The sequence below is a fragment of the Cervus elaphus genome, chromosome 19 (genome assembly GCF_910594005.1).
Source record: "Cervus elaphus chromosome 19, mCerEla1.1, whole genome shotgun sequence".
NCBI lineage: Eukaryota > Metazoa > Chordata > Mammalia > Artiodactyla > Cervidae > Cervus > Cervus elaphus.
The window spans coordinates 7,183,981-7,209,796 of NC_057833.1; the positions used below are offsets into that span (position 1 = coordinate 7,183,981).

The following is a 25,816-nucleotide window of genomic DNA, read 5'->3' on the forward strand; positions in this document are numbered from 1 at the left end:
TTTGAGTCTTACGTCAAGACCAGGATGATTTACTGATGGAAGCAAGACCAGTATCCTGGTTTTCAATCTCAGTTTTGCATACAGAAAGGCTTTGAAAGGCAAGGTAACAACCATCTCTACTGTAATCAACATTAGAGGAACTTTCAGATGATGCAGAAAGCTACAGTAATTTCTAAGAGTGCTTTCCACCTCCCCTTTGATTTTACTTTCTTGTCTGTAAATTAGGAATATTTCTAATCTACTATAGGGCTCGCCTGAAAACAGTCAAATGACTGCAAAGTGAAGCTGCTAGTGCTACCATGCGCTTTTTATGATGACAACTGTCTTGAAATTTCAATGCTTTCAAAGTTTTCAAAATTTGAAAATGCTTTCAAAGATTTCAATGTTTTCAAAGTAAACCCATGTGTACTGGTTATTTTCATAGGTCTCTTAAAGGAGCATACTGTGCTTCTAGAACACTCACCTATGGTTTCTCTAGGGCAGTGATCCCTAGCCCTTATGGCACTAGGAGACAGGTTTTGTGGAAGACAATTTTTCCAGAGAGCAGGGGTAGGGGTGAGGGTTGCTTTCCAGATGATTCAAGCACATTACATGTATTGTGCACTTTATTTCTATTATTACATCAGCTCCCCCTCAGCTCATCAGGCGTTAGATCCCAGAGATTGGGAGCCCCTGCCCTAGAACAGCAGTTATCAAACTTTTGTATGCATCACCCAGAGGGCTTATTAAAATACTGATCACTGGGCAGCATCTCTAGACTTTATGATTCAGTAGATCTAGAGCAGGGCACAGTAATTTGCAAGTCTAACGAGTTCTCAGATGATGCTGATGCTCCTGGTCCAAGGACACTTTAGCGCTGCTGATCTAGGAAATGCCACAGAGACCTATTTTTTGGAGTTAGTATGACCAACTAGTGAGGTCTGTTTCAAAATGCCACTACACTGATTGAATGCTGGGGATATGGTTTTGCCCTCCAGATAAAGTGGATATGGACAAACAATCCTCGGACACACTCCTTGGAAAAATAAAAGTACTAGCTCTAAACAGAATTCGTTGTAAACCATTACATGCATATTAATGCCAAGTCCCTAAGGTAATAAAATAAAAATCATAGAATGTGAACAGGGTAGAGATGGCAGATGGAGAGGAATATTTGTAGTTTTAAGACTGTTTTAACTGTCAACTCTTCAGTATTTATTTAACCAGTCCCAGAAGACCATGCCACTGAAAGGATTGTCTTTCGGCAACTGACAGGGAGGCGATACACAGAATTCTAACACGAGCTGAGGCAAACGTGTTTTCTGGGGTAAAGGACTCAATTCTTTCTCTCTCCTTACTGGGAAATTTCAGTAAATTGCAAGAATTATAGATTAGTGCTATCACCCAATTTTCAAAAATAATTTGAATCTGTACCACTGTTCCCATTTTTCTCAAGGTGAAAATAGAAATTTATCTTCTTCATTTTATCTTTATCAAAATGTTCTTGTATAAAGGTCTGAAAAACTGAAAACTGTTATCTGAAAATCTAAATGTATAGGTATGCTTCTTAAGAGTATAGTTTCACAAAATTTTCAAGTAGCATCCAATGTTTTTATTTTTTCATAAGCTGCTCTTGTAATAATACCTTGAACCAACATCTCTGAAAAGTTCAAAGCTTCTATATCTTTATATCACTTATTCTCAAAATATCTCTGGGAGGATGCAGGCAGGGTATCATTAAACCCATTCTACAGACAGGACGGCTGAGGTCCAGACAGCTTGTATCACCTAGCAAACTAGTGGGATGGAGTCTGTTATTATACACTTGTTCTAGAATTTCAACATCCTACCTTCATTTTAAAGCCACATGTTATATAGTATTAAAATGAAAACTGTTTTTAAAAATTTTTTTTAATAATTTTAAATTTAGTTCTTACTCCCTTTTAATTTTTTTACTTATTTATTTTTAATATTTTTGGCCTTGTCATGTGATATGTTGGATCCTAGATCCCCAACCAGAGATTGAACCTGCAGTCCCTGCATTTTAAGCGTGGAGTCTTAATCACTGGACAGTAGGGAAATCCCAAAAGTGTTCTATTGTTGAATCAAGGCTTTGTAAAACACCAGGTTATTTAATCCTAATTGATCTTGGTAAATTCTCTTACTATTAGCATATTCTCATTAACTCTCTTTTTGTAAAAAAATATATTTATTTATGTATTTTTGGCTATTCTGGGTCTTCATTGCTGTCTGGGCCTTTTCTCTAGTTGCAGTGAGCAAGGGCTACTCTTCATTGGGATGTGCAGGCTTCTCCCTGCAATGGCTTCTCTTGTTGCAGAGCACAGGCCCTAGGGAGCGAGGCTTTCAGAAGCTGCAGCGCAGAATGGTTGTAGGCTCAGGGCTCCAGAGTGCTAGCTCAGTAGCTGTCGTGCATGGACTTAGGGCTCCATGGCATGTGGGATCTTCCTCGACCAGGAATCAAATCTGTGTATCCTGGATTGGCAGGAAGATTTTTTCACCACTGAGCTACCAGGAAAGCCCTCTTACTTTTTCTCTGTTTTAACAAACTTACATATATACCTTTCTCATGTTTTAAATGATATTATTTTGACTCTTTTTCTTCTTACAAAAGTAATATATATGTATGGTAATATTTTTTTAAATATTTAAAATAGAAACAAATAAAAATTACCCTTCATCCTATTAGCCAGAGATGTCACCAGTGCCACTTTGTGAACATCATCCATTTATTTTTTCCATAAAAATGGAAAGATTTTTCTATTTGAGATGATTTTTCTAAGAAGATTTTTCTCTTTCTATTCCATCCTTTAAGATGGAAAGGATTTTTTATATTAAAATATATGCTGAACGTCTTTCTATGTTATGAATCCTTCTTACAACTTTTCGTACGGTAAATGTTACTGAAGTAACTGAAATACAATAGACGTGCAGGAAAGTAAACAATCATCAACATACAGTCTGATGAACATTTACAAAGTGAACATCCCCATGCATCAGTCTGAGACCAAGAAAAGAACACAGAACTCCAGAAGCCCTGTGCCCACCACCAGTCACAAGGCACTTTCAAAGTTATCCACTAGTTATTTTGCCTCATTTTGACTAGATATACATGACATAGAGTATATATTCTTTTTTGTCTGACTTCCTTTGTTCAACATTGTGTTTACTAGATGCATTCATACATAAACTCTTCTTAGTGGCTGCACAGTATACTATGGATTTAATGGATTACTATCATTTACTCAAGCATAAAAGCAAAAAAACACTCTTCTATGGGACATGTAAGGCATTGTGTATTTCTCACTGTCATAAACCATGTTGCTATGAGCACCCTCATTGATTTGTTCATGTTCTTGTAAGTTCCATTGGATAAGTTTCTAAAAATGGAAATGGTGAATTGTGAAGATATCCATGATGTTAAGACTTTGGTGAATATTACCTGATTGCCACTTAGAGTGAGGAAAATACATGTCCACCGGTAGCACGGGAGACAGACTGTTTCCCAGTATTTTCTCCATCACTACATGTTTCAATTTTCTTTAGTCCCTAAGGTGCTGATGGTTTCTGGTCTCAGCATATTAGAGTTCTTAGCAGCAATATTTCTCAGTTCAAATCTTGAATTATTTTAGAGGACCAGTTTATGTTTTTTATTAATTGAAGGATAATCGCTTTACAGAATTTTGCTGTTTTCTGTCAAACCTCAACCTATGAATCACTCATAGGTACACATATATCCCCTCCCTTTTGATCCTCCCTCCCATCTCCCTCCCCATCCCACCCCTCTAGGTTGGTACAGAGCCCCTGTTTGAGGTTCCTGCGCCATACAGCAAATTCCCGTTGGCTCTCTATTTTACATACGGGAATGTAAGTTTCCATGTTACTCTTCCCATACATCTCACCCTCTGCTCCCCACCCCCATGTCCATAAGTCTATTCTCTATGTCTCTTTCTCCACTGCTGCTTTGTAAATAAATTTTTCAGTACCATTTTTCTAGATTCTATATGTTAGAATATGATATTTATCTTTTTCTTTCTGACTCACTTCACTCTGAACAATAGGCTCTAGGTTCATCCACCTCATCAGAACTGACTCAAATGCATTCCTTTTTATGGCTGAGTAATATTCCATTGCGTATATGTACCACAACTTCTTCATCCGTTCATCTGTCGATGGGTATCTAGGTTGCTTCCATGTTCTAGCCATTGTAAACAGTGCTCCAATAAACAATGGGATACATGTGTCTTTTTCAGTTTTGGTTTCCTCAGGGTATATCCCTAGGAGTGGGATTGCTGGGTCATATGATGGTTTTATTCCTAGTTTTTTTTTTTTTTTTAGAGGACAAAAAAATTCACATTTTCTACATTAAAAAAAAAATTACAGATCTCACAAATGTCTTTGAAGACAAAAAAACAAATTAAAGTCCTTTGAAGGATGGGAAAGAAGAAATCTGAAATGGAACTCTTAATGTCAAAGAGTTTTACTTCACAAGACCAATTTTCTTGGCTTCTGTTTCATATATCAATAATCTCCACATCTTGACTATAAAAACTTCTGCCTCTTCATCAAGTACCATGGCAACATCATCTAAAATGCTCTGAGGTGAACTATGAGCCATAACCTTAGAACAAACAAAATCAACTAACGTAGCTTCTTCTTCACCTATGTATTCTATGATTTTTTTATTAATCCATGGTCTAATTCGTCATTCCATCAATATAGAATCCACAATAGACCAATCCAGGGGATAGGCAAACAGCTCCGGCTTGGCTGTGGGGATTTTCTCAATGAGACTTTTAATGTGCTTGCGCTTTTCTTCCGTGTTTACAGTGCCTTTGGCAGCATTCTTATCATCTTCACCATAATCCAAGGGAACCAGTTTCCTCTTCCGGGGTACATCATCACTGTCTTCATCCTCAAATTTGTTAAAGACACTATCTACCGGGAGCTTCTTTCTTTTCACAGAATTAGGTTGACCAGGACTATTGGAAGCACCCAGTTTAAGACTTAGTCCTATTTTTGGCCTATGCTCTTCAGGTTGTTGTTGATCTGGCGAATTTTCGTGAGGAATAATAATACCACAGGGAGACTCATCCCCAGGAGTGTTGGGAGTTGCATTGCCACTGGCAGAGGAGACAGATGGGGCAGAGCTGATGGGCCTCAGAGTTGGTTTGAGACAAGGTTTTTGCTCTGGCTCCTCTTCTTCTTCCATGGGTTCCTCACGTTTTTCTTCTTTTTCTTGCTTTTCTTCTTCCTCTTCCTCAGATTCTGGTTCTTGCTTTATCTGTGGTTGTCTGCGCCTCTCAGCCTCTTGTTCCATCCGCTGAAGCTCCGCATCTGGATCCGGGTGCCCTTCTGCCAGAAGGCGCTGCCTGATTTCCTCCAGCTCTTCCCTCTCTCTCTTCCTATCCCGTTCATCTGCTTCCATTTCCTTTTCCCTATCACGCAATCTTTTCTGAAGAGCACTTCCTCTGTAATATTTGGGATCATCTCTATCATCATCATAGTCTTCTAAGAATTCTTTTAGTCGTTTAGCTTCTTTTGCCATTTCTCTTCTTCTTTCTTCTTCTCTTTCAGCCTCTTTTTCATACTCCCGGGTTTTCTTTCGTTCTCTGATTTCCCAATTCTTAAGGCGCTCTTGATAGGCAGCCTCCTTCTCTCGGAGCTTTCTTTCAAGTTTTCTTCGTTCATATGCATCTTCTTCGTCTTCTTCTCGATCTCGCTTCTTGTCTTTCTCTCGCTCACGCTCCCGTTCCCTTTCTCTCTCTCTCTCTCGCTCCCGCTCCCGCTCTCGTTCCCGTTCTCTCTCTCTTTCTCTTTCCCTCTCCCGTTCCCTTTCGCGATCTCTGCTCTTTTCTCTTGATCGACTCCGATCCTTATTCCGATCTGAGCTCCTTTCTCGATCGCGGTCCCGATCTCGCTCTCGATCCCGGTCTCCATCTCTCTCTTTCGTCCGGTCACGATCCCTATCCCGTTCTCGTTCCCGCTCCCGTTCCTTCTCCTTTTCTCGTTCACGTTCTCTTTCCCTTTCTCGTTCCCGTTCTCGCCTTTCTCGTTCCCTTTCACGCTCCCTCTCTCTTTCTCTCCGTTCTTTCTCAATTTCCTGTCTTTCTTTTTCCTTTTTGCCTTTCTCTTCTTCCAGTTTCTTGTGTGTGTCTCTGAATTTGCTGATCTCTCGAGATATCAGGTCTCTCTTGTCTTCTTCCATTTCTATAGCATTTATATCCTCCTTAGTGATGAGTGGATAAGGGATCAGTGGGGCCACGGGAAATCTGCGAAAGATGTCCTCCTTCTTTTCCTTCTTCTTCTTCCTGGGGTGAGAGTCAGATTCTTGTGAGGGGGCATTGAGCTCACTGGAGTATTCCCGTATTAAAACTTCAATGGCCCCTTTGATCATCTGATCTCTTCTCTTTGTTTCTTCATCTAAGGCTTCTTCGTCATCATTAGTGACAGTTTCTGGCCTGGCATTCCCATTAGAAGCTTTCTTCTTTGCTTTCCATTCATCTAGCTGTGCCTTTGTCTTTGCATCAACTTTAACAAGTAGCTTCTTCTCTCCAATCTGCAGGTCATGCAATAACCTGAGTGCACGGAGCGTAGACTCTGGTTCCTTATACTCACAGAATCCAAAGGCTTGAAGTTTTCCAGACGCACCTTGTACTCTCTTCCAGCTCAAAACTAGGCCACATTTAGCAAGGAGCTGTCTTATAAGCATGTCTGAGGCTTTCTCAGAAATGTTGCCAACAAAAACTGTAGTGGTGGGACCACAGTTTTCATCATTCTCTTTAGCCTTCAAGCCTGGATGATCCTTTCTTGCTCCCAAATGCTTTCCAACCATGGACACGGTGGGTACTAAGACAGTTGGAGCAGGAGCCATAATGCTCATCGGTACAGGAATCATTGGGGTCCCTGGAGGCACGGGTGGTGGAAAGCCAGGAAACTGTGGGGGTGGGATCCCTGGTGGGAGTGCTGGGATTCCCACTGGAGGGCGATTCAAGTGAGGGGGAAAAGACATTCTTACTGCAGCAGTCCGCCGCTCAGGAAACGGCACTGTCTTCGCAGTCTTCCGGGATCCAGGTTACGAGTGGGCTCCACCGGTTCGAGGTTTCTGCGCGCCGCTATCCGGGAGAATGGTCCCAAAGCGCCGACTCGCACAGGCCGCAAAACACCGCCGCGCTGCGCGGGGAGCTTCTATTCCTAGTTTTTTAAGGAATCTCCACACTGTTCTCCATAGCGGCTGTATCAGTTTACATTCCCACCAACAGTGCAAGAGCATTCCCTTTTCTCCACACCCTCTTCAGAATTTATTGTTTGTAGACTTTTTGATGATGGCCATTCTGACCAGTGTGAGGTGATATCTCATTGTAGTTTTGATTTGCATTTCTGTAATAATGAGTGATATTGAGCATCTTTTCATGTGTTTGTTAGTCATCTGTGTGTCTTCTTTGGAGAAATGTCTGTTTAGGTCTTTTCCGCACGTTTTCTGGTTTCTTTGTTTTTCTGGCATTGAGTTGTATGAGCTGCTTGTATGTTTTGGAAATTAATCCTTTGTCAGTTGTTTCACTTGCTACATTTTCTCCCATTTTGAGGGTTGTCTTTTCACCTTGCTTACAGTTTCCTTTGCTGTGCAAAAGCTTTTAAGTTTACTCAGGTCCCACTTGTTTAGTTTTGTTTGTATTTCCATTAATCTAGGAGGTGAGTCATAGAGGATCTTGCTTTGATTTATGTCATTGAGTGTTCTGCCTATGTTTTCCTCTAAGAGTTTTATAGTTTCTGGTCTTACATTAAGTCTTTGATCCATTTTGAGTTTATCTTTGTATATGGTGTTAGGAAGCGTTCTAATTTCATTCTTTCACATGTAGCTGTCCAGTTTTCCCAGCACTATTTATCAAAGAGGCTGTCTTTGCCCCATTGTATATTCTTGCCTCCTTTGTCAAAAATAAGGTACCTATAGGGGCATGGGTTTATTTCTGGGTTCTATCTTGTTCCATTGGTCTATATTTGTTTTTGTTCCAGTACCATACTGTCTTGATGACTGGAGCTTTGCAGTATAATCTGAAGTCAGGAAGGGTGATTCCTCCAGCTCCATTCTTCTTTCTCAAGACTTCTTTGGCTACTTGGGGACTTTTGTGTCTCCATATGAGTTGTTAAATTTTTTGTTCCAGTTCTGTGAAAAATCCCATTGGTAATTTGACAGGGATCACTGAATCTGTAGATTGCATTTGGTAGTATAGTAATTTTCATAATATTGATTCTTCCTACTCAGGAACATGGACTCTCTCTCCATCTGTTTGTGCCATCTTTGGTTTCTTTCATTGGTGTCTTATAATTTTCTGTGTACAGTTCTTTTGTCTCCTTAGATAAGTTTATTCCTGGATATTTTATCCTTTTGTTGCAATGGTGAATTGGATTGACTCCTTTTCTCTTTCTGATTTTTCATTGTCAGTATATAGAAATGCAAGTGATTTTTGTGTATTGATTTTGTACCCTGCAACTTTGCTAAATTCACTGATTAGCTCTAGTTACTAATTACTAGTTTTTCTTTTTTAAAATTAAGTTACTCTTTTATATTATATATTTGTATGAGCCAGATTTTTTTTTTTGTTTCCTGCACTCTTCAGTTACTAACTCTTAAATGCTAACAGACATCATGATATAGGATTCCTTGAATGTGTACAGTCTGACCTAGCTAAATATTTCACTTCTCAAATATGCATTGTTCTAGTGTGTGAAAGAAATATAAATTCTGTGTTCTTTATGTCTGTATTTTAATTGCTTTCTGTTCCCTTAAGTCTAGAGATTTACTAGTCTAAGTAATAATTATTGCCCCATGCTTTTGTGACTTGAATGTTTCCTTCCCTAAAGCCTTTTTTAGAACTTTGTTTTAAAAGTAACATTATTATGTGAAAACATAAGTCAGAAGAAAGCAAAAATCATCTGTATTCCCTCTACTTCACTCCTTGTTCGTTTGCTATGTCTCACTGCAGCCTTTGTGTTGAACATTTATAATTTTTCACACACACAAAAAATGAACTGTACTGCACATGCTGCTTTGTAAACTGCTTTTCCCCCCGTACTATATCATAGACAGTTTTCCATCCAATCATTTCTTAATCCAAATAACATCCCTTAATCAATTAGTGTGTTATAGACTCACATATATTCTCTCCAGAGTGCTCTGTAAACACCAAACTGTAAAGAAGGTGAAAGTTGCTTCTTGTGGAATTATCTGGCAACAACTGTGTTTGGTGTTGAAAGAGTCTTGGTGTCCTGGGACCCAGTGAGCCCAGGTGAGAATGTGTTTATTGATGTGATTCTCCAGGCTCCAGCCCATGTCCCCAACCCTCCTCATTTTGCTCCCAGCACTTTTGTCTGACCAAAAGGAAAAGTAGCAATTGACCTTCTCGTCTTTCACATGCATTTCAGTTTCCAGTAATGAATCCTGAATGCAGAGATCTGCAATTTTCTTGGATTTTTGCTAAACAAGCTATCCCTGGGAAGCAGGCAAATGGTTACATTTGTTTCCAAAGTGTCACTGTTGTTTTAACTTCATTTATAAGCATGCCTGCTTATCAATTAGGAGTGCTGTCTCCATTCATAAAATGTATGAGCTGATGGTATAATGGCTAGTTAACTAAAAAAATATGCAATTACTGTGTAAAACACATGGTCCTAAGTTAGTAAGGATTTGGAATGAGACCAGTATTTTTCTCACTAAATGTGGGTTTGGGGGGCGGGGAGCTTATTACTATAGTTTCACAGCAGCATAATTATTTTCAGAAATACTACTTTCTAGTTACCTAACAGAAACTGGTGTGTATTTTCAGTTGTTTGTACTTTGTATCCTTGAACAGACAATCCAATGAGAGACACAGATTCCCTGATTTAACTTTTAGCCAAGGATAAGAGAGGTTACTTAGTGATAAAACTTGACTTTATCCAGGGGTGAAAAGAGAAAAAATCTCTCTGAAGATCAACTACAATTTATCTACCTGGCCCAGCCAATGTTTGAGTCTCTTAAAGGGTATTAGGCGTGACAATATGTGTTTGAAAAGTGTGTTGTCTTCATCCTTTGACAGAGCTAAATCCACAAATCATTAGGTCCAGAACTAAACTTGAGATGAAAGCTCACTGCTTTTTTCCACCAAGCCATCTAACCTCCCGTTTAAGCACAAGTATAAAACCATCTGCTTACCAGGAGGTTGAGGCCGCTCAAAATCCATTAACACCATATGTATCAACAGAAGCGTGACTTCAGAGCCTCAAATGCTTTTCTTTTCTTTTTTTTCTTTCCTTCATTATTGTCTGCCAGAAACTTAGCTGGGATGCTTTCCCTTTCCTTAAAATGCACTGCATTTCAGTTTAATTATGCAAGTCCCCCTCTTCTTAAGTAATTACACACATTTTCTCATCTGTGTATCTGTAGTTCAGAAGTAACCACTTCATTTAGTTGAAAATTAAGCCAAAAAGGGGAAGAAAAGATTTTATTTTCAATTTCCCTTCTTCCTCCCTAGGGGAACTAACACATCTTTCAATGCATCACAAGATAAAGATGCTGACTCAGTCTCTTAAATCATCCCTGGAGTCTCCAGCACAGCCCTTAATGAGACAGAGTTTGCTGTGCAAGAAGTTGTTTTATTAAGTGAGTAAAAAATAACTTTTCCTCCTCCAAAAGTGCCCTTGGTGAAATATTTTATGTCTGAACCCAAGCTTATCCCAAAACACAGGGAAGGGCAAACAACACAATTTCAAAATGACAAAATGGCTACTTGGTTGGAAATCATACTTTGGAAATACCACCCAAAATGAGAGGTTAACTGTGGTCAACATATGAAGGTAAAGTGCCTGCCAAGTGGGTAGATGGCGGGTGGGGGGCGCAGAGGGGGTTTGAGGGGGATAAGACAAATCATGCAGATCTTTGGAGAGCAAGGAAGGAAACAAAGTGGGAAAATTTCTAATGCAGTTCGTAATGATTTTGCCTTATTTACGTGGATGGAGATTTTGTCTAATCTTTGGCATTTATGGCTTATAAAACATAAGCATTTTTATATCAGTTACCTCATTCAATCTTCATAACAGCCTTAAGAATGAGGCAAAAAATAGATTACCCTTCCCCCAAGTCACAGACATGTGATCTGCATTCAAGATCATTAAATGACTTGTCCAAGGTTCTATGTGGCTGGTCAGTGCTACATGACAACCAATTCTGAATGAGTCCTGTCCTACTGCTTTTTAAATTAACTGATAGAAAATTATTTATAGTATAGACGTTCTTTGCAGGCTATAGTGACTCAGCAGTACTGGAGGAACAAAAGGGAAGTTAAGAATTATTGATGCATATAATCCACATAAAATGCTAAATTCAAGTGGTTAATTTCAGCTTTGTCCACCCAAATCTTTCAAAGATGCTTACATTCACATACTAATAACAGATATTTAAGTTCCCTTTTTGTTTATGATGATACTGGTTGATGGACGTTTCACTGATTTTCTTTTTGCCTGCTAGCAGAACAATCCAATGGCAAAACAGAAGGAGGGTAAAGGAAGAAGAAAAAAAGACCTGCATATTCTGAAAACTCAAAAATAAAACGTTGATATTGTTGACTGACTATGAAGTAACGTCACCCTGAGGATTCGACCCCATGGATGGTAGCCCACCAGGCTCCTCTGTCCATGGAATTCTCCAGACAAGAATACTACAGGGGGCTGGCATTTCCTACTACAGGGGATCTTCTCAACCCAGGGATTGAACCTGGGTCCCTGCGTTTCAGGCAGATTCTTTACTGTCTGAGCCTACAGAGAAGCCTACTGGTCTACTAGCTTACTACAAAGTGGCCTCCTAATTTGTCTCCCTGTTTCCTCTCCCCAACCCACTTCCCTCTAGCCTTATAAATTGCTGACGGATTATTCCAATTGTAGTTACCTTGTGCAAACCCTTTCGTAAACTGGCTAAGAAAACAGAAGCTCTTCACCCTTGTATTCAAGACCTCTGCAAAATAATAATACTCATTAAACACCTACTATAGGCCAAATGGGCTTCTCTGGTGACTCAGTGGTAAAGAAGCCGCCTGCAATGCTGTAGAGGCAGGAGACCAGGGTTCAATCCCTGGGTCAGGAAGATCCCCTGGAGGACGTCAGTTTTCCAGTATTCTTGCCTGGAGAATTCCAGAGGAGCCTGGCGGGCTACAGTCCACAGGTCACAAAGAGCGGACATAACTGAAGCGACTTAGTACGCACACACACAGAACAGATATCTCAAACGATCCTGAGAAATGTATGATTAGGTTCGTTTTAGAAGTGAGAAAACGGAGGCTGAGAGAAGCTAAATAACTCTACCTATGTTGGGTATTTATTCAGTGGAGCCACCAGCGTCCAAACTCAGGCCCGCTTAATTCCAAGGTCCAGCTTGTCTGTCTAGATTTGTTGTTGACCACTAGGACACGTGTGTGTGCATGCCTGCACCCCTGGACCATAGCCCGCCAGGCTTCTCTGTCCATGGGATTCTTCAGGCAAGAACACTGGGGTAGGTTGTCATGCCCTCCTCCAGGGGATCTTCCGGACCCAGGGACTGAACAAGTGTCTCCTGCATTGGCAGGCAGGTTCTCTACCGCTAGGGCCACCTGGGAAGCCCCCGTTACCACATCCTTAGCTAAATTAACAGGGGCCTGCCCTGCTACTTCACAACCATTCCTGGCCCCATCACAGTTTCGTGCTATTGTGGGGAGTTTTTCCATCTGGAATGTTCTCCTCAGTCCTACTGCCTCATAGAAATATGAGTTCTGGAACTTCCCTAGTTGTCCAATGGCTATGACTGTTAGCTCGCAACGTAGGGGGCCTGAGTTCAGCTCTTGGTTGGGAAACTAGATCCCACACGCCTCGACGAAGACCCAGTACAGTGAAATAAATAAATTAAAAAAAAAAAAAAAATAGATGTTAGTTCTTCAGGACAAATCTCAAACATCACCTCCTCCTTGAAGTCTTTGCTGAATCTTATCTCCAGCGACCTCTAACACTTGAAAAAAAAAAAATCTCTCCTCTTAGAATACTTTTACGTCTTTGCGTAGTTCTTATGGCACTTACCATCTTCTTTTATTGTAGCTGTTTTCCTGTCTCCATGAAAAATTTGCAAATTTCTTGACAACGGGAAACTCGGATTCATTCATTACTAATGTCTTTATAGCCCTAGTACGGATTAAACGTAGCAGGAATTCAGAGCTTCAAAACAGAATTGCAATGTTGCATTAAGAAATAGCCCCCAACAGCAGCCCAACCAATGAGAAGCCTCCATACTTTGGACTCCCAGCTTCCACCAATGAACTCCTTTATTATTGCAGCCTCCTTTCAATGCTCCCTTTCTGCCCCAAACTTTTCCCTATTTAAAAGCAAGTTCTGACTTTGCTTAATGTCAGCCATAGTTCACAAATTCAGGATGGTGCTTTCTCTGGGTACTTTTGAATGAATTGCTTTTGCTGGTAGAAAAAAAGAAAAAGAAAGAAAAGGGACAAAGAAATACTATGTAGAATATACCATATGGGAAAACACAATTTCTCCATCTCGGGTCCTGCAGCCTCCCGCCAGACGCTCTCATACACTCTTTGATCTGTGCAAACTAAGAACCCCTAGGAAGCCCCGGGGTTGGGGCGAAGCCCGGCTGGCTCCCCCGAGGCCTAGGGCATCCGCCCGGTGCAGGCGGTGGGGTCGCCCTGAGGGACGGCGTGAAGCAGGAGTAGTAGGTTGGGTCCTCCCAAGCTTGCGTCCTGCAGCAGACTGGAGCGGGACCCGGGACCCCTGGCCAAGGCCCCACCGGCCCAGTTGCCAGCCCTCATCATACATTGGACGTTTTCTGGGTCCATCAAGAAGAGAGCAGAGAAAGCAATGGCACCCCACTCCAGTACTCTTGCCTGGAAAATCCCATGGACAGAGGAGCCTGGTGGGCTGCAGTCCATGCGGTCGTGAAGAGTTGGGCACGGCTGAGCGACTTCACTTTCACTTCTCACTTTCATGCACTGGAGAAGGAAATGGCAACCCACTCCAGTGTTCTTGCCTGGAGAATCCCAGGGACGGGGGAGCCTGGTGGGCTGCCTTCTAAGGGGTCGCACAGAGTCGGACACGACTAAAGCGACTTAGCGGCCGCGGCAGCAGCAAGAAGAGAGCCTGTCGGTGCCTGCTACAGAGGTACCTGGGCCCCTTCCTGCAGGAGAAGCTGAGCCTGGAGCGCCTCAGCCTGCACCAGATCCTCGAGTCCCTCGCCCAGGTCCTCTGTGACAGAAGGTAAGGGCAGCCGGCAGCCAGCCGGGCGGGACTCGTGGGGGTGATTTGAAAGCATGTCAGCCAGGACTGATGGTTTATGGCAGGACTCAGAGAAATGTGTCCAAACGTTGTTTAATCTGTTTCTAGCTGTTTTGCACCCCCCAGTCTCCATGTCCCAGGAACTGAACGGAGGTAATAGCATCTACAATGGGGCAGTCAATTAAGCCAGTGGTTTGAGGGGGTCCGTGAAGCTGGCTTAAAGGGGTGCATCCCTGGAAGGAAGTGATCAGTGCAAACCGTATTTCATGACAGACCTCCCAAGAGATTAAGGATGAGGAGGACCTTTGAGAAAATTGGAATGCCTAGTTATTCCTGTATTTATTTGGAGTTAGTTACTTGCTTGTGGCAACCTATGTACAGCGTTTGCAATCTGGAAGAAAATAAGTGAAGGCCGCCTCTGCCGGTTTGCCTGCTTTTACTTGATGATATTTATGAGATCAGCCTGTGGGTGGAATGGTTGTGGGCCCCTAATTGTGCTATTTCATTATACCTGTTTGCACCACCAGCTGCCCTTGAGTGAGCAAATCTGTGGATATCATTCTTGACCCCTCCCTTTGCCTTACCTCACGTCCAGCTGCGAAGTTTACAAGTGCACCTTGTGAACATCTCTCCAGTTCATCTGTGTTGTTTCATCAGCCCTGTCACCTATGCTCTCTTAATAACACAGGTTAATCAAGAGGCTCAGAGAAAGTAGACAGTTTGCTCAAATGCAGTTCTTTACTGGGCTTTCCTGTCACCTTTTCCTGTCAATCTTCCTTTAAATATGTAAAACAAATTATAAACAAGATCCTTCATTTTAATTCACTTATAATTCACTAGCTCCCTGTGTATCTTCTCCTTTCAGAGTCAATCTTCTTCATTTCCCTCTTGCTTTCTTCTTCTTAACCCACTTTATCTTGCGTCTTCCCCCATCATTCAGGTTACTCTTATACCTTCTCAGCTGCAAGGATTTTGGTGTGATTCACTGAGAGGATGGAGTTTCCACTCACTTTGGAACTTGAGGTTTGGTTGCTTTTGGATATGTTAAGCTGGAGATGTTCATTCAATTTAAATTGGACCTGGAAAGTTGGTAGCTTATCAGTATACACAGGCTATGTAAACCCCACCCCAGCTCTGGATAAATTCTCTCAAAGCTGTGGATCTCAACCCTGGTTGCACTTTAGAAAGACTTGGTGAGCATAAAAACCCCAAAGTCAGACCCTATTCTTGGCTCATTTAATCAGAATATTCAGGGAAGGACATAGGCATCAGTATTGTTTCAAAAATTCCCTGGATTATATTTGAGGATGGAAAAAAGTAAAAAAAAAAAAAAATTAAAAAAGAAAGAGAATTCCTTCCAAACAGTATTTAGCATAGCCAGGACTTGACTTAAATATAGTTCGTCATAATCAGCAGAAATAATTTTTCATTGAATTTTCCCCGAGAATTTGTTCCACTGTGAATAATCTTGTCTGAAAACTAGCTGGACTTTGAGTTTCCAAAATCCTTCCATCCATTCTCCTACATTCCTCACTGCTTAGAAAACTGAAGCTGTGGGTTGGTCTATCCAGGAGAATAGATAGAACAGAGCAGAGAACTTTGATCATTATTCATTCAACAAGCATGTTTAAGTGCTGGGACACTGCATTTGCTTCAGGAGACTGCTAGGCAAGACAGACTCCACTCCAGGGATTTTCACAGTCTAGCCAGGGATGACAGACTTGTAAACAAATACCTACAATCAAGTGAGCTATATAGGGGTGTAAAACGTAAAATGATCAATTTTATTGGGGTGGGGGTGGCCAGTCTAGGCTTTACACAGGAGGTGAAGCTTGAGCTGCTTTTCAAAAGATAATTTGCAGGCAGATAAGGAGAGACTAGGGAAGATAACCCCAGAAAGAAATGGGTGTAGTAAGTAAAGAGGGGAAGGGGCTTGTGGATTTAGGAAACTGCTGATAATTTGTAATGGATTATGTCTTTGAGTGTGTAGGAGGTGAGGGTCATGGGTGGCAAAGTGTTGATTAGAGAAATACCTAAAGAGGGAAGGGGATGGACTTAATAAATCCTGTTAAGGTTTTAAAACTTTCTTTAGGTGGTTTCTTTCTGTTGCTGTGTTGCAACATGCAGGAATCTAGTCCTTGCCTTTCTATTTAGATATTCAGTTCCAAGGTGGAAAAATGGTATTATCTCCACAAAAAAAAAAAAAAAAAAAAAACATGCTTCAGTTGTTTGTCCCTTTCGGCACCTTTCTTCCTTCCTCATTGTCCTCTATTCTCTTTCTCTTGTAGAACAACTGTTTGCCCCAGGTGGTTTATTACAATAAGTTTCAGTGCGGTAGTGACCTCGGGAATGCCCCTGACTCTCTGAGTGTACAAGGCCTGCAGGGCTGTACCTGCCTGAGGATACCTGTGCTGGAAATAAAGTCCAGCCCCTTCCCCACCCTTCCAGGGCTGCCTAGCGGGGGTTGATTGTTTTCATGCATTCCTGAAGAACTCTGTTGCATACTAAGTCACCACTGCCAGAAAAGAAAGGAGGCTGGTGAGAAGTTTTTGTTTTAGTCTCCAATCTGCAAGGAGGAGAGAAGGCAACAAGCTCAGTTCAGTCACTCAGTCATGTCTGACTCTGTGTGACCCCATGGACTACAGCACGCCAGGCTTCCCTGTCCATCGCCAACTCCCAGAGCCTACTCAAACTCTTGTCCACTGAATCGATGATGCCATCCCACCATTTCATCCTCTGTTGTCCCCTTCTCCTCCTGCCTTCAATCTTTCCCAACATAAGGGTCTTTTCAAATGAGTCAGCTCTTCACATCAGGTGGCCGAAGTATTGGAGTTTCAGCTTCAGCATCAGTCCTTCCAATGAATATTCAGGACTGATTTCCTTTATGTTGGACTGGTTGGATCTCCTTGCAGTCCAAGGAACTCTCGAGTCTTCTCTAACACCACAGTTCAAAGCATCAATTCTTTGGCGCTCAGCTTTCTTTATAGTCCAACTCTCATATCCATACATGACTTCTAGAAAAGCCAAAGCTTTGACTAGATGGACCTTTGTTGGCAAAGTAATGTCTCTTCTTTTTAATATGCTATCGAGGTTGGTCATAGCTCTTCTTCCAAGGAGCAAGTGTCTTTTAATTTCCTGGCTGCAGTCACCATCTGCAGTGATTTTGGAGCCCAAGAAAAAGGTCTCTTGTTTCTCCACCTGTCATTCAGCACTGAGCTTTGTAGTCAGCACCACAGAGGCAGCAGAAGCTGCTGTGGGCAGTGCTATCCAAGAAGTAAATCACAGGCCATTTCCCCACGAGAAACCGTATTGTTTAATTCAGAAGTCTCCCTGTCATCTCGGACCCAGACAAACCTATAAGCTTCAGCTGCCCTGTGAGCAGGGGTTGCTAGGGGGACCTACCTCCTTCTGTTTAGAAACGCCTGATATATAGGTCGCCTTTTACTCTACTGCCATCTGAAGGGCAGGAAACCTATGGTTTTATCCTCAGTCCCACTGCTTGACTTTGTGAACTTGGCAAGCTGCTTGACATTTAGATGCCATGATAGTTTGTTTTTTTTTTCCCCCCACCAGGAGCAGTGATAAGTATCTCCTTCTAACTTCCTAGTATGCTGGATGCATTTGATTGGGACTTTTTGGAGCAAATGGTTAAAATACATGCCCCTATTGTAATCAGCTAATTTGTATCAAAATTATTTTTTTAACATTCTTTTTGAAATGTAAAAATATGTATCTTTCCAAAAGAGAAATGGCCTTCTTTGATTATCTGTTGAAAATGAACACATCATAAATTGTGTGAAGTTTTAAAATATTAATTCCAAAGTAAATGCTTTATTAAAAAATGACAACTTTTCAGGATATTTACTACTCTATTAGCTTCCCAAAAGATAAGGCAAAATAGAATTCTGGAAATACTTCTAACATCCTGACCAAAAGATTTGATCAATATCTTGCTGTATTTTAAACTATAAATGAAATCATACCTAATGAAACTTAAAAGCTTATGCACAACAAAGGAGACTGTAAGCAAGGTGAAAAGACAGCCCTCAGATTGGGAGAAAATAATAGCAAACAAAGCAACAGACAAAGGATTAATCTCAAAAATATACAAGCAACTCCTGAAGCTCAACTCCAGAAAAATAAATGACCCAGTCAAAAAATGGGCCAAAGAACTAAACAGACATTTCTCCAAAGAAGACAGACATACAGATGGCTAACAAACACATGAAAAGATGCTCAACATCACTCATCATCAGAGAAATGCAAATCAAAACCACAATGAGGTACCATTACACGCCAGTCAGGATGGCTGCTATCCAAAAGTCTACAAGCAATAAATGCTAGAGAGGGTGTGGAGAAAAGGGAACCCTCGTACACTGTTGGTGGGAATGCAAACTAGTACAGCCACTATGGAAAACAGTGTGGAGATTTCTTAAAAAACTGGAAATAGACCTGCCATATGACCCAGCAATACCACTTCTGGGCATACACACTGAGGAAACCAGATCTGAAAGAGACACGTGCACCCCAATGTTCATCACAGCACTGTTTATAATAGCCAGGACATGGAAGCAACCTAGAAGCCCATCAGCAGACAAATGGATAAGGAAGCTGTGGTACATATACACCATGGAATATTACTCAGCCATTAAAAAGAAATCATTTGAATCAGTCCTAATGAGATGGATGAAACTGGAGCCCATTATACAGAGTGAAGTAAGCCAGAAAGATAAAGAACATTACAGCATACTAACACATACATATGGAATTTATAAAGATGGTAATGATAACCCTATATGCAAAACAGAAAAAGAGACACAGATGTACAGAACAGACTTTTGGACTCTGTGGGAGAAGGCAAGGGTGGGATGTTTCAGGAGAACAGCATCAAAACATGTATATTATCTAGGGTGAAACAGATCACCAGCCCAGGTTGGATGCATGAGACAAGTGCTCGGGCCTGGTGCACTGGGAAGACCCAGAGGGAGCAGGTAGAGAGGGAGGTGGGGGAGGGATCAGGATTGGGATGGGGAATACATGTAAATCCATGGCTAATTCAAGTCAATGTATGACAAAAACCACTACAATATTGTAAAGTAATTAGCCTCCAACTAATAAAAATAAATGAAAAAAAAAATGAAGTCATAGAATATAATATTCTACTAGTATGATGTAAATAAGTGACTATTATAACTCAGAGGTGTTAAGTCTATTTATTATTGATGAAGACAGATTCATTTTTGAAATTCCCTTCTTTACCTCTCAGAACATTGTAGTAATGTTCCTAGAGGTATATAATTAATCTTCTTTTTACTCAGACCAAACCGAAGCTGTACTTAATGACAAGAAAAGGGGCGGAAGGGAGCCTGTCAGATAGGATTATTCATAGAAAAGGAAACTAAAGAGACTTAAAATTGCAACCTGTCATTACTTTCTGCATCATATTGGAAGGAATGAAAAATAGAATAGCACTTTTTCAAAAATATAAGTCTAGAAAGGAGAAACAACATCATGTTTTTCTTAAGTGTTATTTCAACTATCATGATTACCTGGTACTTTACATGGCTCGATATGAAGGTATTATATAACAGCATTAGTGGCAGGGCCGGGCGGGGGGTGGTGTGCTTCCTGATAGCTCTATTCACTATCAGATATTAAAGGTCAAGGGTAGCGTTCCACTGAGGGTGTCAGAAATTCTTAGGTGACTGATACCTTTTATTTGTCTCAAATTTTTGCTTAGGCACAGAATAAACCATTAGCTGACAAATCTTCAAATAATTGTATAGATTCAGGAATTTCCTCCTGTATTTTAAAGAAACCGAAAAAGGACAGTTTGTCTTCAGTGTCCCAAATCAACCGTTTCTAAGCATTTGTCTCCTCACCTTCCGTGACTTACTCATGTGCCTAATCCCAAGCCTCCATCTGTGTGAAAGTGAAGTCTCCCAGTCCTGTCCGACTCTTTGTGACCCTGTGAACTCTAGCCCGCCAGGCTCCTCTGTCCATGGATTTTCCAGGCAAGAATACTGGAGTGGGTTGTGGTTTCCTTCTTCAGGGGATCTTCCCAACCAGGGATCAAACTTGGATCTCTTGCATTGGAGGCAGACTTTACCCTCCGAGCCGCCAGGGACCATCTGCATATGTCTATGTAAGCATGCTGCTGTCACAAGGCTGAGGGCCCGGTGATGTAGTAAACTGAGGATTAAGTCTAGCATGTTATTAGAGTCTTACTGTAGTGTGTCCCTTTGCTTTTTAAAAGAGAAGAAAAGTCTTAAACACAAATGATTTGACCTTCAATAATAGAACATCATGCACTACAGCATTTTCTGTGAAAATAGTGCTAATACCCCCACAAAATTACACTTTGCAAGTGTCCATCCTCTCTTTATGAACAGGGATGACTTGGTTGCCTTAAGACAAAACATCAATCAACAGTAAACCAGAAATTTAAATTTTGTCTTCTAATACCTGATTCTGAGTTCTTACTGTCAGACAAATTCACACAGCCTCCTAAGTAATAGCGATGAGAAAAGCAGACGGAATTATGGAATCACTATAAAGCAGAGGAAATCCTAAGGTCATCAATGCCTTCATGCTAGAGTTGTACCTGTAATTATTAGCTGGTGTTCCAGCTGTTGGCAGCACATTTTGAATCAAATTTTAAAATTTAGCATGAAAGGACTTTCCCTGGTGGCTCAGGGTAAAGAATTCTCCTGCCAGTGCAGGAGACATAGGCTTGATCCCAGATCCGGGAAGATCCCACTTGCCACAGGGCAACTAAGCTCGTGCAAAAAACTACTGAGCCTGCGCTCTGGAGCCCAGAAGCCACAACTACTGAAGCCCATGCTCCTACAGCCTATGCTCCACAACAGTGAGAGGCCCAGGCGCCATAACTGGAGAGGGGCCCCTGCTCTTTGCAACTAGAGAAAAGCCTGCCCAGCAAAGAAGACTCGGGACAGCCCAAAATAAAATTTAAAAAAATAAAATTTTAATTTAGCATTAGAAAGTTCATTTCTATACTCAGTAACATGAATCTGGCAGATTTAGCCTCTCTGCGTGTGTGCTTAGTCGTGTCTGATTAATAATGTATCCTGTAGACTTATCTATTTAAATATGAGGGAAAACAAAGATCTGATATTTTAAAATCTAATTTTCTCAAGTGGTAAATGCTGAAGAAGAGGGCAAAATAAGCCATGGAGGAGTTGGAGCAGGAGAAAAGGAGGGAGGGGAAATGTCCTATGCATCTCTGAAGCAGATTGCTGCAGAAATTTAGTTATTACGGTTTTTTGGGGAGAACGAATTAAATTAATTTGGAAACCCCAAGTTAGAAGAAGTCAGGCAGATCTACAAATCTTAGTTAAGTAACATACATAATGAATGGGATGCTACACAGCTCAATATCATCTCTTTGTATTGAAATGCCCCTTAGAATAGGGTATAATTTCAACAAAAATTGTATTAAGGGGATGGATGGCTTAGGAAATGCCATAGGGTGCATGCAGACTTTTATTTTGAAACTGTTTATTTACATGGAGTTCCAATCTGTACGTACTGCTTGCGATTAGCCGACCAAGTAGCCAGCCGTGGAATGATAGGAAATAGTTTTATTTAAGTGGTGGGGATGGGGGTGGGGGTGGGACTTAAAATTTTTTACTGTCTGTTAATGGGCAGAAATAGAGATCTGAGTGATCAGGGAGTCAAAAAACCAGATGCAAAAGTGAGATGATTGCTAAAGTATAAGTTTCACAACTCTTCGCCACCCCCCACCTCCAAGGAAGCTTCTAGGTAGAAAGGAAAATCTGAATTGAGGAAAGGAAATCTGGCACTTTAAAGCGATAAAGTGGGGAAGACTATGCTGAAGAAACTGAATTTCATGAAATGAAACTGAATTTCATCTAATGTTTAGGATACCTGATCATTTCAGTCCCCTTCAACATCATTTTCTAAGATGACGTGCTCTTAGAACACCGCTTGAGGCTGTCCTGATGGTAGAGACCATGTCCATCAAGTGCTTTTCTACTAGTATCATGGTGGCACGGTTTGGGGTTTATTTTTATACCAGTCTCTCCAACTACTTGCTTTAATTTGAGACTTAGAATATTTCTTTAATAGCTAGCCATGCATATTCATTCACTCAAGCATTCATTCATTTGTCCTTTTATTCTTTCATTCTATAACCTCTGTACGGATGGGTGGACACTTTATATAGCTTGTTCTCTAAAAATGAAAAAGAATGACAGTTCCTGTCCCCCAAAAGTTCGATATCATAGAGAAAATTATTTACATGTAATATAACACAATGATATAACATCATGATTTTATACAAATTCAGCAGGCCTCTCTCTCTCCATGTGTGTATTTAAATATTCAACTATGTTCTATTGTTGAGAAGCAGTACTAGAGTTTACATAATTAAACTAGCATGCAAGTCCTGACACCATCACTAACTAGTCTTGTGACCTTGAGATCTGGGTGGAATTTAGCCCCTCTAAGTCATTTCACCTCTCAGAGCCCCAGTTTCCTCATCGTAGATAATACTTAAATGATTGGGCTTCCTTGGTGGCTCAGATGGTAAAGAATCTGCCTGCAATGCAAGAGGCCTGGGTGCAGTCCCTGGGGGTGGGAAGATCCCCTGGAGAAGGAAATGGCAACCCACTCCAGTATCATTGCTTAGGAAATCACATGGACAGCGGAGCCTAGTGGTCTACAGTCCATGGGGCCACGAGTCCGACACGTCTGAGTGGTTAACATTTTCACTGATAGTTTAGTGTGAGCTTTGCTGTTGTTTAGTCACCAAGTCATGTCTGACTCTTTGTGACCCTATGGACTGTAGCCAACCAGGCCCCTCTGTCCATAGATTTTTACAGGTAAGAATACTGGGGTGGGTTGCCATTTCCTTTTCCAAGGAATCTTCCCAACCCAGGGATCGAACCAGAGTCTCCTGCATAGGCAGGCGGGTTCTTTACCACTGAGCCACCAGGGAAGCCCTAAATACGAGCTAGGTACCATTATATGTTTTATGTGTATTAATTTATACAGTCCTGTCAATCAACCCATCAAAAGGTTGCTAATGCAGTCCTTGTTTTGTGTATAGGAAAACTTTGGTATACATAGGCTGTATACCCCAAGGTATTCCCCAAGGGTTAGACAGCTCAACAGTCTTTGAACCCTGGTCACAGCATCTGTGCTGTTAATCAGCGCTCTATACAACCTTTTCACATAGAGGGGTAATAGTTATAATTTACGTGTGCTTAAAATTAGAGAACCCATGAGAAAGGATTTTGAGATGTTTGTAAGCGTACGAAAGTAAAAAGTGTCATTTTTGAAGGCTTTTAAACCCAGAACTGCAGGAGGAAATCAACTAGCAACTGTAGTGTCCTGCACCTGAGCCGTCTTCCTTAGGGAGTGGCACTTTGATTTCCCTCCTTAACCCTCAGTCTCTCTAGGTTGGGCAGGGGTAGCCCCGTTCCTGTCTCCAGCGGTGAGAAAACTGAAAACTGGCTGTGCACTTTGTTGTTCAGTCACTTAGGCCTGTCCCGCTCTCTGCGACCCCATGGCCTGCAGCATGCCAGACTTCCCTGTCCTTCACTCTCTCCCAGAGTTTACTCAAACTCACGGCCATTGAGTTGGTCATACATGTGTTCTGGATCAAAAGCTTAAGGGAGAGCTAAAGTCAAATCCCTCTGTATCCTCCAAACTCTGAAATCCTGGGCATGCCTGGCCTTGGAAAACCACTGTCAGAAGCCTTTGCTTTTCCTCCTGAAATCTGTTAGGAAGCAGCTGTTAGGCTTCAATTTTCTCATCTATACTAGCCACTAAGTTTCTTTGTTAGTTATTGCCAGGAGTCAGCAAAATTATCCATCTATATGAGGCTCTTGACCTATAGGTTGTATCCCAAAACAAGGAACACATGAACATACTTCTAGGCAAGCAAGTTTTCCTCTCACCATCCCCAAGCATGACAGGGAGCAAAGGAAGGGGTTCCTAGCTAGAGGGCATAGCCCGCAATCACACCAATCTCATACCCCACGGGAGCTCACTGACACAGTACTTCAGAGGCTGGTCCAATGAATGAAGCCGTTTTGCCAATGGTCATAAAATTGTGGAAACCAGGTCGCTAAGGCTAGCTACAGAGAAGACTGAAAGCCACCATTTTTTGAGGTTCAGTCATGGCCCTCAGTGCAGGGTGGAAGCACAAACATTATTCTGCCATGTAATTTAAAGTTGGCATGCATAGTTACATGCTGTAATAGAATCGACGACCATTTTAGCCCTGTAGACGTTTACTAATTTAACCATATCAAGACAGTGTCATTTAAATGGGGCTTTGAACTGAGACAAGTCAGAGCGAACAAGCATTTCCTTCCAGCCATGGGTTCCTTCTCGGTTTATATTTCTAGTGCAATTACCACTGCCCTCCACTTGCTATTGCTGCCATCTTTGTGTCTCTCAGCCCCCTTCTTTTCCTCCACACATTTCAACTGGAATCCAGTAGTCTCCCCCTGATCTGCAGGTATGAGACTCCCCAGTGGATTCCTGAAACCGCTGATAGTTCTAGACCCTGTATATACTCTGTTTTTTCCCTTAGACGTACATACCTGTGATAAATTAGGCTAGGCACAGTTAGAGGTTAAACAACAATATATAATAATAAAATAGAACAGTTATAACAAAATTCTATAATAAAAGTTATGTGAATGTAGTCTCTCTCAAAATATCTTGTTATACAAATTTAAGGCTTTTCATGTCTTACCTAAACACTTATCATGCGCTGTGGCCAAAAGTTTTTCAGTTTGAGGTGCAACAGCAGAACTAGCAGAGATTTCTTTTTCCTTTTTCACAATTTCAGGCATATAAGATTCCTTCTTACCATAGGTCTTAGGAACCTCAGTATACGATTTTTTTTCCTTTCCTTATTAAGTCTAGAACCAGTCACATTTTTACTTTACAAAAGCACTCTACAACTGCTGTTTGCCATATCCGGATTTTTCAGCATCACTACTTGTGCTTTGGGACCATTATGGTGCTGCTGGTAGTAAAGAACCCACCTGCTGATGCAGGAGATGTGAAAGATGAGGATTCAATCCCTGGGTCGGGAAGATCTGCTGGAATAGGAAACCCCACTCCAGTGTTCTTGCTTGGAAAATTCCATGGGCAGAGGGTATTGGCAGGCTACCGTTCATGGGGCCGCAAAGAGGTGGGCACTACTAGGCCACTGAGCACACACATTGAGTAAAATAAGTGTGACTTGAACACAGTGAAAATGTGATACTGTGACAGTCCATCTGATAGCCACAGAGTGACTGACAGACAGGATCTGCTGGCAAAGGGGTGATCCACACCCTGGGGACGGGGTGGGACAGGGTGAGGTTTCATCATGCCGCTCAGAATGGCGCGCCGTTTAAAACTTAGGAAGTTTATTTCTGGAATTTTTAAATTTAATATACTTGGACCTTGTTTTACTGTGGAAATTGAAGCTGTGGGTAAAGAGGGACTGATGTAATAGATTTCTCAGTCTCTGTGAAAAGAGCAAGGT

At 41.4% G+C, this 25,816-nt stretch overlaps 1 protein-coding gene across 1 annotated transcript; it reads right to left on the minus strand.

Moving 5' to 3' along the window:
• Positions 1–4,337: 4,337 nt before the first annotated feature.
• Positions 4,338–7,181, minus strand: LOC122675926 (RNA-binding protein 25-like). Its single transcript, XM_043875126.1, is given in 1 exon segment — positions 4,338–7,181. A coding segment is annotated over 1 exon segment (2,532 nt). The 5' UTR covers positions 7,010–7,181; the 3' UTR covers positions 4,338–4,477.
• Positions 7,182–25,816: the final 18,635 nt, after the last annotated feature.